The 16,478-nt window shown below is 43.3% G+C and overlaps 1 protein-coding gene across 1 annotated transcript in view; it reads right to left on the bottom strand.

Annotated features, from left to right (window-relative positions):
• dnai1.2 (dynein, axonemal, intermediate chain 1, paralog 2) overlaps window positions 1-16,478 on the bottom strand; it is a 54,177-nt gene that overhangs the window by 6,958 nt on the left and 30,741 nt on the right. The window contains exon 19 of the mRNA XM_063210956.1: window positions 9,801-9,986. Within this exon, the coding sequence (XP_063067026.1) occupies window positions 9,801-9,986 (186 nt within the window). The remainder of the gene's footprint in view (window positions 1-9,800; window positions 9,987-16,478) is intronic.

Below are 16,478 nucleotides of genomic sequence, written 5' to 3'. Positions count from 1 at the left end.
TGTGAGAGAGAGAGAGACTGTGTACATGTGTACATGTGTACATGTGACATGATCCTGACAGTTGGGCTACAGGCGTCCACAGCCCCAGGGTTGTGAAGTGGCCACTGTCAAAGGCCACAGGGTGGTATTGGCTGTTCAGTAATTGCTCTGGCATCAAGTGGTAAAGCTACCTGGAGTGTCAGCAATACCCAACAAGAAGTAGTAGTGTAGGGAATGTGCAATAACAAGTAGTGGTGAATGGGGGTCAATGTTGGGGCAGTTGCATCCTGAGGATTCCTTCAGACATCTGATGGATGGCAAGTAATTCAGTTTGGGAACAACAATAGCATCTGAAAAGTCTAAAAGTCATTAAAAGTTCTTGGATTAAAGTTGAGTGTTTGTTATAAATGCATTGAGTCAATCTTGCTCTCTGACAAGAAGATTATACCTTTCTTTTTCATCCCAAGGCAATAGGTAACTAGATTTGTTTTTTTCCTCTCTCTTTGTCTTCAAACTTTGATGCATTTGACTAAATGTGTGCATGCTACAAACTGGGAAACAGCAATTTTAGAATACATTATGGCAGTCATTTTTCAAACAAGTAATTTTCTAGCCCAGACACTGATGATTGAGTGTGTGACTAGTGTGTGAGAGGCATCTCTGCTTCCCCTCAAAATGATCCCATAATTTCACCAAACAAATGAAACTCCAAACTTCTATAGCGCCCCTCTATCAAATTCTGAAAAGCTTTGTGCTTTTCACACAGTTAACATGGTACATGCAACGCCGTTAACGATACAGTTGACATGATATGGCCATGGTGAAAAAGTCAATTTGAGTATAGAGAATGTTGTGTAGTGAAATACACAACATTAATATTCATTGGATTAAAACAGACATCAAAATGGGATCTGTGTATGACCACAGAATAAGCACTATTCACTTGTCCATGATCACATCACAGGTCTATTTTAGTGATTACGATGCAGTTTTTATTTTCAATCAGAGGATTTGAGTCTGAGTCATGGATGAAGTTGTCATTTCATGCCAGCAAGTCTGGTAACATGGCTGTCTGCCACAGCAGCCACTGAAGAACCCACACTGTTAAAAAGATGGTGTTCCCTCACTACTTCACACAGCCTCATCAGTGAGTTTTGTACATGCACATCAGTATTTCAAATACGAGGCTTGTCCCGGTTCTGACCAAATTCGGGATAAGGTGTTTGGGCCTACATGAATACAGTACAGGGTGTTCAGGTTACCAATATCGCGGTTTACATGAAAGTAGTACTATTACGTTTTCTTGGCCTTTATAGAATTCTCTCTAAATGTGTGTATCCTGGTTACCAGCACCAAAGGTTCTTACAAAATCTTTTGTATACTAGTTAAGTTGATTACATGATGTCAGAGTATCCAAGGCTTATTTGGGATACTTAATATCCCCTTCATATTCAGAATACTGAAAGTGATACATGCATTGCATATGGCAGTCACAGCTTGTATGAGATACATGCTTGTCTGTGTCACTGACACAAGGCAATATCATGGGTTAAGTACTGTATATGCCAAGGTATCGGTGAACAGAGCCCAAAACCTCTGCTTCTAAGATCCAGAGGAAATCGGGTTGCGTGGGCAATTGTTCTTGAGCTCCCTCTCAGAGGCTAAGCGGCTGCTTCTAGCTTAAATATCAACAATAAAGTGCTCATTTCATGGCATTTGGCGAAGGCAGAGCGGCCAGGTGCCAAGTCAATCAGCGAGGTCGAAACCTCTGAAGACGATGCTGAGCTGAGCAAATGCGCCGAGAGCAGCCTGAGAGGGGGAGAGCAAGACAGTAATGCTGAGGGTGAGAGATCCTGGCAGAACAAGACATACAGTACAGACAGAGAGAGAATGGGGGATACTGAGAAACGATTACAGAGACATACAGCACTTCGCAGTGAGAGAGAGAGACGTTAAAGAGAGTAGCAGTTGGAGAAAAACAGATAGTTGGGGGGGGGGGGTATGAACCCATGGCCTATGGATGTTCTTATCTGTACTGTATTTTCATTTTGTCTTACCTGTCCAGGGACTGCAGATGGAAACGAGCTATATAGCTATAATCTGGCACAAGCCATCTTTTTACTTTTGTAAACAATGTCTATTGTGCATGGTCCCCGCTGAACTAAACTAAATAAATTGAACTAAACTAGAAGAGGGGTATTTAAAGATAGGTACGGATAGATGGAGAGAGAAAGTGGTAATGAGAGATAGATGCGGCAGGAGATACCGCGGCATGGAAAAGAGACAGACAAAGAGAAGCCCATCTACACTGCTGCATTCATTCTCCTCTCCCTCTCCTCTATGGGGAGTAGATAGAGAGGGAAAAGCCTGGAGATTAATGACAACGTGACACAGCGGAGCAAAGCTGCTGACACAGGAGTCGGCTCTAATGAAAACACATTATCTGCCACTGGCTGCCCTGCCCTGCCCTGCCCTGCCCTGGACGGCTGCCTATAGGCCCCCCGCTCGCTCCTCTGTGCTCCCCTCTCAGTAGTGAAGTCTGTGTCTGCTCTGTCTCTCTTTTGGTGCAATCCTCTCCTCAGTAGTAAAGTTTACGGCTGCTCTTTCTCACTCTCTCGTGCCGCCGCCTTCTCTCCGACTCTCTCACCCTCTTTACCACACATGTGAATGCTCTCTCTCTCTCTCTCTCTCTCTCTCTCTCTCTCTCTCTCTCTCTCTCTCTCTCTCTCTCTCTCTCTCTCTCTTTCTCTTTCTCTTTTCCCTCTCTTCTTTGTCTTTCTCTCTCTCTCTCTCTCTCTCTCTCTCTCTCTCTCTCTCTCTCTCTCTGACAGACAGACAGACAGACAGACAGACAGACAGACACACACACACACACACACACACACACACAGACAGACAGACAGACAGACAGACAGACAGACACACACACACACACAGCGAGAGAGACAGACACTGATTTTCACTGCAGATGCTCTCTGGACCAATGGATAGAGTCGTTATGGGGAGGCACGTTTTGAAGCACATGATGGGAGTTTGGGTTGTGCACAGCTCAGCCAGGGACGAGAAGGGTAGGAGATGTTCCCTGCTTCATTCGTTTTGCCTGAGTTGCAGGCACGAGTTCCTGGGAATTTGCTGATGAGATTTTCTAAACACGCACTCGCTGCTGAGTAGGCTGCTAAAACTTGGTTCAGGCTCAATAGGAAGGGGAATGGGTGAATATAATTCATTGGGCATCTGAAAAGTAATTTGGATCCAACCGAATTTGTGCCAGCGTCCAAGTGTTTTATAATGCTAAATTAATTAAACACCAAATTATAATACAAAATTAAAACCTGGTATTTTTTCCCACAAGGACACCATTAAATGGACATTCATTCATGTTTAATGGGCTGTGTTCTCCAAAAAGAATGGTCTGTACACATAATGCAAATGTCCATGGGACAGTCAGGCTGCAATAGGATAAATCTGAGTCTAGATAAGCAACATGCATCTTGTGATATTTCAATGGAAACACCTGCAGAGTTGAAGAATGCAATGATGTCGACATTGGCATTGGTAACAACAGTGAGGTTTCCATCGCTGCTAACACATGCCTTACTGTACATTTTTGCCCTTAAGAGCAGCTCTACGAACGATTGTAGAGGCTGTTCACCTGCGTTCACGTACAATGGTCTTTGGTAAACAGGCGTAAAAAAATCTAAGAACGTTCCTAGAATCAATCGTAAACAATGCACGTACGGCTACAATGAAAGCATAGTTAACGGGAAACACACCCCAGCTCAGTAGCCTTCACAGTAACTATAGCTAAAATGCTCTGGCTACTCACAGGTGTCTCAGTACAGGGGACTCACAGCCATTTGATGTCACCAACAAGGAATACTTTTCAGTGGTGGACTGCCAGCTTACCAGAGCCGAGGCCCCACAGTGAGGCGTAAAAATTCGTATGTGCAGCAGTCTGAACAAGTGAAGTATGATGTCTTAGGTTGATTTCTAAGACCAGCAATTTGATTATTTTCGATACTTAAAGGGACACTGTGTGAGATTTTTAGTTGTTTATTTCCAGAATTCATGCTGCCCATTCACTAATGTTACCTTTTTCATGAATACTTACCACCAGCATCACATTCTAAGTATTCATTATGACTAGAAAAATTGCACTTTTCATACATGAAAAGGGGGATCTTCTCCATGGTCCGCCATTTTGAATTTCCAAAAATAGCCATTTTTAGCTGCAAAAATGACTGTACTTGGACCATACTAGAAAATATGTGTTAAATACTTAGTAAACTTTCATGTAAAGATCAAATTTGGCAATAGGCAGCCCAGTTTCAATGAGCAGCATAGTTGCAGTACCTTTTTTGACCATTTCCTGCACAGTGTCCCTTTAAGGTTTTACCACGATTCGATTCAATTCGATTTGATTCAAATAAATTGTCATTTTTTTCCCTTACAGGCTAGACTTATGTGTGATATTTTGAACAATTTAACCAGAAATAATATTAAAAAACCCTGATTAACCGATTAATAACGATTAATCACTTCTCTTGCGACTTATGGATTAATTGAATCTCCGGCTGTAGGATCGATGTATCGATTATTATTTACACCCCTAGTTAACACATTGGTTTTTTTTTTTTACCTTTCACACTCAGGGACTTGGAAAGTTCCCAAATTATACAGTGAATGCTTAATACAAGATGATTTTGTGGGAACAATGATGGGAGAAAAAGAGATAGCACCATGATGCCAGGAGCACAGTTCACACAAGTGATGAACCCCTGATAGACGCTGGCCACCAGCCTATTTGGCACAACAGCCAAGCTGCCAGCACAATGGGAGACTGAGGCTTCTTCCTCTCTCAGCAGGAGGAGAACACTATTCAGCTGCCAGTCCAGACCACAAACAAACAGGCAGACAGAGGACAGACAAACAGATAAACAAACAAATAAACACAGACACACACAGCACTTCTCTATCACCACACTTTAATCTATCTAAAGCAGAGGAGGAGAGACAGCCAGACAAGATAAATGCATACAAAGGGAGAAAGGAGGGAGGAATAGGAAGAGGAGAGTGAGGCAAAAAGGAAAGCCAGTCAGAGAGATGTAAAGGAATGCAGAGATAGAGAGTGAGAGTGAGAGAGAAAGAGAGCAAAGGAGAACAAGATGAGGAAATAATGAAAGAATGGAGAGGGGGAAGAGTGATAGTGGCCTGAGTGACAGGAGGATGCTCTGTGCATCTCGTTAGCAAGTGGCAGCGAGGAGAATGTTTGCCGGTGATAAATCACGAGGTGGCTCCCGGTGAAGCGGGGAAAACAGTGGCTCTAATGAATTATGCAGAAGAGGAGGCACACTCACGCGTGCACAAATACACACACACACACACACACACACACACACACACACACACACACACACACACACACACACACACACACACACACACACACACACACACACTTTCAAACGCATGTGCATGACGACGCATACACACACACACACACACACACACACACACACACACCCTCTCAAGCGCATGCACGCACACACACACACACACACGCACACGCACACACACACGCACACACACACACACACACACACACACACACACACACACACACACACACACACACACAGCTCCAGGTGGCCAAAAAGATGTCAGTAGGAACAGAGAGATAGAGAGAGAAAGAGGCAGAGAGAACAGCCGCAGTCACCGCTGTACTAATTGCCCAACGGCACCTTTTGTCATTAGTCTGCATAACTGCAATGGCGTTTGTCAGCCAAATTTCTATCCTCTGCGTTATTCACGACATCTGAAGTCATTCGGGGCTCAGTGCCATTTAGCCAAAGCAGCACTAAACGTTTTGCTGAGCAGTGGAACAAGGAGGCGGACCAATGCAAGCAAGGCTTTCAAATTGAGAATCCATACTCCTCAGAGGCACATAACATTTTCACTCTGAAAAAGAAGGAACACTACATATACGTCAGCCAAATCAGTGATCTGTATGAATGCATGCAGTGTGTATTTCTCATTTCAATGTATATTTTTGGGCTTTTACGCTTTCATTACTGAGATGAGAGTTCCTGTCTCAGTGAGAGAGACAGGAAATGAGTGGGGTGAGAGAGACGGGGAAGGATCGGGAAACGACCCTGGGTCAGAATCAAACCGGGGTCCCCGTCGCATTGGTACGGTGCACTAGCCCACTGAGCCACGTCGCCCCCTATGGTGTTTATTTCTGTCTGCCTGCCTGTCTGTCTGTCATGAAGCTTGGACAGACAGACAGACAACAGAAACATAGCTAAATTGTCTGAAATGTGCTTTCTGCTTTCTGTACGAGTGAGTAACAATAATGAGATATTTAAATGACTGTGAGTCACTGAACTCCAAAGCATTACAATTCAGGGCTCGAGTTTCCTTACAAGCCTTAGGTGGCTACTCAGCAGTGGTGTAGTCTACGTAGAACGCGGCTATACGGAGTATACCCACTTCTAAATTTCAGGGATTTCAGTATACCCACTTAAAATTGATTGATCCATTGGTTTGAATAGCACAAATATATTATACAGTATACCCACTTCAAAAAAATCTCAAATATACACTATACCCACCATAAAAAAAGTATACTACACCACTGCTACTCAGCTTGCGTTTACCTCTTCAGTCCATCTTAAGTCTGCAAAGACAAATACGCAAATAAGCATTACAGCTGCCTACTGCTCTGACATTGACGTTCAAGAGTAAGCAGGGCCGGCCCGAGGCATAAGTGAACTATGCGATGGCTTACGGCTACCACACCACCAGGGGGCCCCTGTGCGCAGCAAAGTTCCAGGAAGAAATGAACTCTCCACCATTTTCCCTATTCACAGTGTATATATTGAGGGACACGTCAATGACGGTGGGTACATCGTCACTTTTCATGTACCACTAAGATATTCCTTCGTGATAGATGTCTTTCTGTTTGAGATTTCTTTCTCCAAGAAGTGCAGTGCACGATGGGTACACAATCTACAGACAGCCTACCTGTGTCCTTTGCTCCAACCCCTCACTTGTGCAAGTAAATGAAGATTATGAAGCATCTGCTGCTGAGTAGGTGGTGGTATGGGGGTCCCCCGGATGAAACTTTGCTTAGGGCCCCATAAAGGCTTGGGCCGGTGTCCTGTCGATATGAGCGACCCATCGAGATGTGATTCTCTTCGCTACTGAGCATGCGCACGCATGCGCACACCCTCGCGGTGGTTTTCGCGGGTAATTGCCCATCGAATTGTGAGACCACAAGTTACGATAGGATCCCCTGAGACTGTCAACTTTAGTGACTCAAACTGTAGCGCAAGTTATAGGATGCCCTGAGACTGTCAACTTTAGTGACTCAAACTGTAGCGCAAGTTACGATAGGATCCCCTGAGACTGTCAACTTTAGTGACTCAAACTGTAGCCTATGTCCTCCTGAGGTTACCACCAGTCATCCATAGTCTAGTTAGCCTACAGCCTGTCCACCGACTGTCATGGACTGAAAGTTACAGGATCATCCAGCAGATCATTGGAAAATCTGCGAAATAGCCTGGCCTCGTACATTTGCTACTTTGTTGCCTAACCGTAATCGCTCACACACTCAGCCTCGAACATTGTAACATCGATCAGAAAAGACTACCGGTAGGCTATTTATGTAGAGGAGGCGTTCTCATTGCAAAATGGAAAAAATCGCCACCTAATTGAGCTGTCAAAATGCTCCCTCCACCCTTTTCACTCAAGAATTTGAATCGACTGCATTGTAAAATGCCTCAACATGGTAATAAGAAATGCACTGGTGGGGATGTTATGAAAATATGATTCCGGTCATTAAAAGACAGACATCTGCCAAAACAAAGCCACTATAGCCAGCAAATACGCTATCTGCTATCTGGGAATATCTGAACCGCTCTTGTTTATCCCCATAGCACATGATTTCATGTAGCAATTTGCCTTGCGAGCTCACGTCGCATTGAAACCAAACCAACAGCAAATGACATTAAACAACCCGTAGCCAGGCCCTGATCCCAAACACTTTCTCCAGTATTTGCGCAAACTCAACTCAGTCTCTTTCATATGGCACGTTTCTTAACTTGCTCAAACGAGAGGCTCGCGGTTGTCAGCAGCCGCATGTTCTTATTAAACTCCGCACGAACGATTGCACACCCCTGTCCGTGAAATAAACAAAGTAATGGTTATTAAAACAGTCCTACGTGGACCGATTGAAACGCCTTCCGCGGAAAGTCAAGGTCGCTCATTTAGATGAGGCATCGCAAATCGACAGAACACCACTATCGAATAGGGCGACCGGTCGCTCATCTCGACGAGGCAACACATCTCGACAGAACACCGGCCCTGAGAGTAAGCACTGTTCAGAGCTATCTTCAGAAGCAGAGAAAGATGTGGCCAATGCGTTAACGTTTCTACCCTGCTCCAGCCATGATACAGATTGGTTTCATTCCTCCATCATAAAATACGTCATAAATTTGATATACCGCCTAAAATCCGCAGCAGAGCACAAGTAGGCAATCTTACATCCAACAACAAGTCTCGGGACACATCCGCTTGATCACATAGACTATGTTGTAAGCCACTTTCTCAGGAGCCACTTAGTGTGCCCATGTATCATCTTATCATACTGTAATACTTTCAATTTGGTTCCATCAATGTCCTCCATTTCATTGTGTTCAGAAGTCTCTGTGTGTATGTGTGTGTGTGTGTGTGTGTGTGTGTGTGTGTGTGTGTGTGTGTGTGTGTGTGTGTGTGTGTGTGTGTGTGTGTGTGTGTGTGTGTGTGTGTGTGTGTGTGTGTGGATGGGCGCACGTGTGTGTGGATCTGTGTGTGTGTGTGTGTGTGTGTGTGTGTGTGTGTGTGTGTGTGGATCTGTGTGTGTGTGTGTGTGTGTGTGTGTGTGTGTGTGTGTGTGTGTGTGTGTGTGTGTGTGTGTGTGTGTGGGCGTGTGTGTGTGTGGGCGCGTGTGTGTGCGTGCGTTTGCGTGCACATGCACATGCACGTGCACGTGTTTGAGGTAAAGACATCGCCCACTGACTCCTGCTGATGAATTGCCTCAATAACGCAGCAGAGAAGTGAGCAGCCTGATCGACCCACAGCGCATGGGAGTCTGTCAGCAGTGAGGAAAACAACCCACCATGTGACAAGGCTGCACTTGGCATTTACTGTAGTGTACTCCAGCTACAACAAGACACAGTAAGGGAACTATATGTTGCCATGATCATGAGTGTAATAAAAAAAGAAAATAATTAATTATCAATTAATAACAGCATTTGCAAAACAGGGTTTTTAAACCTTAACACTGATTTGAGATGTATTCTATTACATGTAGTTCAATCAAGTTATCTTGTCCCCAGGTACGGTACATCAGAGGTGTCAAAAGTAAAAGTAAGAGAAAAAAGAAATACAACTTCCTTCCAACACAGCTAATTTGAGTAATCAGTGGACCTGTGTACTCGTCTTGTGATCAGCTACCTCTGCACTAGTTGGATCAAATTTGTGGTGGTTCTTGTTTAGGTTCTTGTTCGTGGTTAGGTTTTTTGTGTTTTTCTGTACAACACGGTCTGTCCACCCCATTAGGTGGATTAACTGGTGTAACAGCTATGTAATATCATGTGTTAGGGTTGTACTCTCACCACAAATGTACTTTTATTTAAATGAAATTAAATTTTCTTTTAACACCTCTGCAGTACATGTTGGGAACAGTAAAAAGACGCTAGGCCAAAAACATGATGGTACTTGAGAAAACCCCTGAAGATCACCACTGCATATATCCCACTGGTGGGCACTGCCCTGCTTACCTTAGGCTTCTTGCGGAGATTGGGGGAGAGCTTCAGGCTGTTGACGTAGCCACGGTCGTCCCCGACGATGATGATGGGGTGCTCCGGGTTGAACTGGATGTGCGTCAGCTTGGTTTTCTTCTTGGCCACCACGGGCTGCTGACATATGGCCTCGTATTTGTTGATGCTCAAGTCAAACACGTGGACCTAGATGTCAAAGGTCAGAAGATCACAGTGGTCAAGAGGGGATTCTGTTCAGGGTCATGGAGAAATGTCAGATGTTCTATTGTAGTGTCGTGATACTTGTAACATGCAAAACCAAAAGCAAAATGAGTGAAATGTACAATTACAGTGTCTTGCACACAAAGGTAATGTTTTAACAATCAGTCAGACAAATAGACCAGGCTGAGTAAGACTGATTAACATATCCTAAGGACTGCTTCAGCCTTGTAAAACAACACCTCATTTTCTCTCCTCTCTCCATTCCACACACACACACACACACACACACACACACACACACACACACACACACACACACACACACACACACACACACACACACACACACACACACACACACACAATTAACATATTTATCTTCTTCAAGATCAATTAACACAACAATGTTACTGTCTTCTGCTCCACTCCACACATAATTAAATAAAAAAAGAATCCTGAATCTTGAAACTTGAATTAATCTTAATTAAGTTTGACCTATGTATCTTCCCAATATGTGGAAATACTTTCTGAATGCAGCAGTTACAAGAAAATATCTATTTTTATCTGTGTGCTGGTGATTGGTACTCATGATGTTTCCCAGGGGTACTATTCATTTTCACCAAAACAATGCTGGCTTCTGGCAAGCACATGCCTGAAGGAAGTCAGTTAAACAAGTCCACACTAAATCCATGGCTAAATCCACACACGAAATAGCCTTTCAACAGCGGAGAGACTGAAGTGTGTAGGCTGAACGGGAGTGTACGGTCCAAGTTGTAAGTGTGTGGGCACGCAGAGGTCAGCCCAAGAATTCATGTCCCCTCCCTCTCGGCTCAACACCCCCACATAGTATGTGCTGGAGCTGGGACATGCACTGTAGGAGGGCAGTCATGGACTCATGGACGCAGCATCTGGAGAGACGATCGTGCCAAGGTGAGTGTGTCTGTGTGTGTCTGTGTGTGTGTGTGTGTGTGTGTGTGTGTGTGTGTGTGTGTGTGTGTGTGTGTGTGTGTGTGTGTGTGTGTGTGTGTGTGTGTGTGTGTGTGTGTGTGTGTGTGTGTGTGAAAAAATGCTCAAGCCAAAGAATAGTTATTTACAATTTGTGTGTCTGTGTGTGTCTGTGTGTGTGTGTGTGGGAGCATAAGCATGTCTCCTACACTACATGATTTATAGTACGGTCTGGTCGTGGTACTGCATAGAGCTTATCTTAGCAGTACATCTTTGTGTTTGGTCAGAAATCCATAAGACAGATAAGAATTATTTTAGAATTACCAGTTTAGCACAATGAAACGTTTCGCTGGATTAGCCAACATCATTGCAAGTGAAGAAAGAATGTGATGTGATTCTGCACACTTCAAGTAAAAGGTGTATTTCTGTCTGACAAAGCTTTGGAGAGAAAATATTGTATAATGTACTTTGTATAGTTGACATTTAAAATTATGAAAAATACATAACATACATAACTTTGGCGAGAGACTCTTTTATGTACAGAGTATAGGTGTATGTTTCGTTTAGATCAGAAATGGGGAAGCATATTTTTTAATTAACTGCAACCGCACACTACAGCATACATAAGAATAATAGGGAGAGCAAGGATGCCTAGACATTTAAGAACATGTAAAACATGTCACTAGGCCTGCAGCAGATCAGTCTGACAGACAGACAGACTAAGACAGAGTAGGGTGACTGTGAATGTGTGGGTGAATGAGCTGGATGAGTGTGCAGTTTGTCATGCTGTTGTTCATGACAGCATTGTACCAGAGAGAGAGAGAGAGAGAGAGAGAGAAAGAGAGAGAGAGAGAGAGAGAGAGAGAGGGAGAGAGAGAGAGAGAGAGAGAGAGAGAGAGAGAGAGAGAGAGAGAGAGAGAGAGAGAGAGATAGTGTGTGTGTGTGTGTGTGTGTGTGTGTGTGTGTGTGTGTGTGTGTGTGTGTGTGTGTGTGTGTGTGTGTGTGTGTGTGTGTGTGTGTGTGTGTGTGCGCGTGTGTTTTAATGTCCATGGGAGGTGATCAAAAGCCTGCAGTTATTATTCTCCACTGAGACAGGGTGATTGACCACTCACAGCTCGTGTTCTTTTTTTTAAAAAAACATCAAAATATGGATTGCCAGTTAGTCATATTCAACATTTAATAGCTGCAAAGTAATGAGGGCCAGGCATTGTCAAGATACATTTATCATAACCCTCCACGCACGCACGCACTCACGCACGCACGCACGCACGCACGCACGCACGCACGCACTCACGCACGCACGCACGCGTTTCCCTTTCTTTTTTCCAAGTTCATTATTCACATATATTATGGAGTATGTATGTGCATACACAACACACTCAACAGAAAGCTCCAGGGGCCTCTATTCAGATCATTAGCGCTACCACAGACTATACTACTATCATTTAAGTCATCATGCCTTGATCTTTCTGCATAAAAATGTGGTCAGTAAGCTGTTGTAAATGTGCATTGTGAATTATTTACATATATTAATTATCTGTTTATTGAATGTTTTACCCAGGCTTATGCACGTGCCTTGCCTTTTAGTATGTTTATATACTATAGTTATATAGTTATAGTTATATACGGTAACACTTTATTTTAGGGACACATCTATTAGCACTAATACATACAATATTAATGCCTGTGTAAGTAACTTGTAAGGCATGTACTAAGCAAAATAAGACTGTTGTTAAGCATGTATTCACAAATGTCTTGTTCATGCCCAATTAGGGATGTATTACTAATATAACCTTAGTAAGGACCAGTAAGCCTATATTTCTATTTATGAGTAAGCAGTAAGGGTCAGAATACAATGTGTATAAGCTCCTGGTACACTGTGTGAACAAACCCTGAACTGTGTGAAAACAGATGTGGAATAAGGGTCCCTATTCTAAAGTGATGCATTGCTCAGCCCAGATGGCTTAGGGCCCCCGCACTACCTAGGGCCCCTACTCTAGCCCCCCCGCCCCCGGGAAGCAAAGTGTAAGAACATTGCTGCCACCATATTAGTCTCATTAGATATGTAGATCTCAATTGTTCTACTTAATACATAAGAGAGTAATTGGAAGCGTTATATAGCAAGGATTGGACGTAAACTTCTCAATGACGGTGGGTGGTGAGATGTCATTTTTTCATACACCAATTCGTTTTATTTGTAAAAACCCTACAATAAATACAGAATATAACGATGAGTAATAGTTTGGAAGCGAAACTAAGCTATTCCTTTGTGATAAATGAGTTAATGTTTGAGAAACTTAGCTCCAAGAAGTGCAGTGCATGATGGGTACGCCCTTAGTCAGAAATGCAATGCATGGCCACGAGTGAGGGGAGGAGCTAAGGCTCAGAGCTGGGTAGGTTGTCTGTTGGCCTAGATTGCGTACCCATCATGCACTGCACTTCTTGAAGCTAATGTTCTCAAACATTAACTTAATTATCACAAAAGAATAGTTTAGTTTTGCTTCAAAACTATTATTCTAATGTTCTGCATTTATTGTGTTTTTTTTTTTTTTTTTACAATTAAAACTCAGTGGTACATGAAAAAAATGACATCTCACCAACCCACCGCCATTGACAAGTGTACGTTCAATCCTTGCTATATATAGGCTCCTGTTACCTTCTTTGTATTATCTTCAGTGAGAGAAAACTAGATGATTCCACGGCGTAAGTAATAATTATTTAACATATCCTTACACTTTGTATATCGGGGGCTAAATAGTGTGGGCCTGGATGGTGTGGGGGCCCTAGGTAACGAGGTGGACTTTGGTAGTGCGGAGGCCCTGAAACATCTGGGCTGACCAATGCATCACTTTAGAATAGGGACCCTTATTCCGCATCTGTTTTCACACTGTTCAGGGTTTGTTCACACAGTGTGTCGGGAGCTTATACACATTGTATTCTGCCACTTACTACTTACTAATAAATAGAAATATAGGCTTACTGGTCCTTACTAAGGTTATATTAGTAATACATCCCTAATTGGGCATGAACAAGACATTTGTGAATACATGCTTAACAACTGTCTTATTTTGCTTAGTACATGCCTTACAAGTTACTTACACAGGCATTAATATTGTATGTATTAGTGCTAATAGATGTGTCCCTAAAATAAAGTGTTACCTTATATACTATAGTTTTTTTTTTTTTTTAATTTTTTTACGATTTCCGTTTTTGTTAAAAACGATTTGAATTACGATTTCCTTCGCCTTTTCCTCCTGGAGTAAATACATCCTATAGAGAAAACCACAAGTGCTTGAAAGACAGAGGGATCAAAAGCCTAGTCAAGTTGTTGTAGTTAACTTGGGTTTGGGAGCAATACAAAAAAACAGTTGGGATGAGTTTACTAACACTCCCCACCCAGGCTTTGTTTTACAGTTGTAATGAGTTAGGTGAAAGGCCTTCATTGACACGGCAGAGGAGACATCGGGCTGCATATAGAAGTGAATGTGTAATGAATGTGAATATAGACATAAATGTGTAATATGTTGTTCAGCCCTTTTAACCCCTTAGCGCAGCACTATGGCTCTTTGTAATGTCATGGCAATGTTGTTATCATGTAGTAGCATTTTCAGCACGTGAATAGGGTCGCCGGCGACCCCTGCTGCAGTAAGAGGCTACTGGGAGGAATTTTGAAAAACTGTCCCTGTGACCAGCACCCCTCATGTAGAAAGTGTATATCTATGTGTGTGTGGGGAAAAGGCATAGCCTACCCTCTTAGGGCCAAAACATCCCAAGGCGGAACGGAACGGTCACAGGACAAACGCGGTCTTTCTGCTCAGTTTCAGCCGGCATGTTTTTCTCTGCCTTTCACACTGACAGCGTTTGAATGAGACACCGCCGGTCGCCGGCGTGAAAAATACGCTCGAGTTCTATTTTCCAAATGCAGCGCTGACGCCCGACTACCGCCTGTTGGTGTGTACAGATATGTTACGGACAGATATGTTTCAATGTATTTTCACCGACGCCGGTCAAAAACGTGGCCGTTCCGCGACGCTTTACCGCCTTGGTGTGTAAGACCCCTTAGACCCTTTTTGTCTATGCGTTAACAATTTCACAATACTCTTAAATTCTTATCTCTGCTCCTATTTTGTTTTATTATTTTTTTCATTACATAGACCCCTGCATGAGGGACAAATGAAACTGTGTTGTAAACAGAAATGATTCACTGTACTGCATTTTTTAAAATATAAATGACAATGTACTACTATTATACATGTCATGGGTAACATGTTATGTAGCCTTATTTCTCAAAATATAAATGGCTGAAATGTAGGCCTAGGCTTATAGTTTCTCCATGCGCCAATGTCATACTGTACTCATTGTTTTGCCATTTTGCATTTACACTGCGTGAATACAACCCCCCCCCCCCCCAAAAGGCCCGCGTGAAAAGCCCCCCCCCCCCCAGGAAAAAAAATCCGGCTGCCCCCATAGTTTCCAAAATTTCTGTGGGAAACACTGGTATCCTGTATATAAACAATATATTACATATTCTGGGGAAAGTATGTGCATATGTAAACCATTATTCTCTAATTTAGCATCTCGAATAACGCTCTTATGTCGGTTTCGGGCAATCATGATATGCTAGGTAGAATGCTCCAAAAGCGACCAAGATATTTCGGCATGCATGCACATTATCCTGAACACTATTTTCCAATAGGACGTGGTTACGACGTGGTTACCAGCGCCGAGGTAACATGTAAGGGTTAACGTTCGGCGAGAAGGTCGCTACCGTGGAATAGCAGCACGACAGAGAGAATCTTTAGACCCCGACGCGGAGCGGAGGGGTCTTGTTCTCTCTGAAGTGCTGCTATTCCACAAAGCGACCGACTCGCCGAAAGTTAACCCGCTTATTATATGGATATACTTAAATGATTCACACATGCGGGGACATTTCTTTAGACCTATTTAATGTTAAGATTGTTGCTGCGCAAAACAAAACAGTGCCGTTGTGGAACACCGCTAGGCAACAGCTAGGTAGGCTAGCCAGGACAACAGGTGTTGTCTATCACAGCAGCTGATTAGAGTGACAAAAGACCGGACACCCTGCGGAGTGATATGAAACATTCGCTTTAGCCACTGACTTGCATACAAGCCAGTGGCTTTAGCAGTGAACGTCTTGTTGCCATTGACAGCGGTAGCCAGGACAACGGGTGCTGTCTATCACAGCAGCTGATTAGAGTCTTGTTGAAAAGTCGCTTTAGCAGTGAAAAGTCTTGTTGCCATTGACAGCGGTCTGTTATAGACCAACCCGTCCGTTATCGAAAAATAACAGACATCCGAACGTTGGGGAGCCCCGTTGAAATGAATGGAGCATTCGACAGATGACGTCACAACCATATAATAAAGAGAGATTAATCGGCACACCAGTACTGTATTTTCATTATATGTCTAACTCCAATACTCATATAAACACATTATGCAGGGAGGGCTAATTTGGTCAAAACCAGGATGCCATACATTCAGGATACTAAAGTGCATGTAAGCTGTTACGAT

This window comes from Engraulis encrasicolus, chromosome 11 (assembly GCF_034702125.1).
Source record: "Engraulis encrasicolus isolate BLACKSEA-1 chromosome 11, IST_EnEncr_1.0, whole genome shotgun sequence".
Classification (NCBI taxonomy): domain Eukaryota; kingdom Metazoa; phylum Chordata; class Actinopteri; order Clupeiformes; family Engraulidae; genus Engraulis; species Engraulis encrasicolus.
The sequence above is the reverse complement of the archived record's forward strand: the minus strand, read 5'-3'. Positions and strand labels throughout refer to the sequence as shown.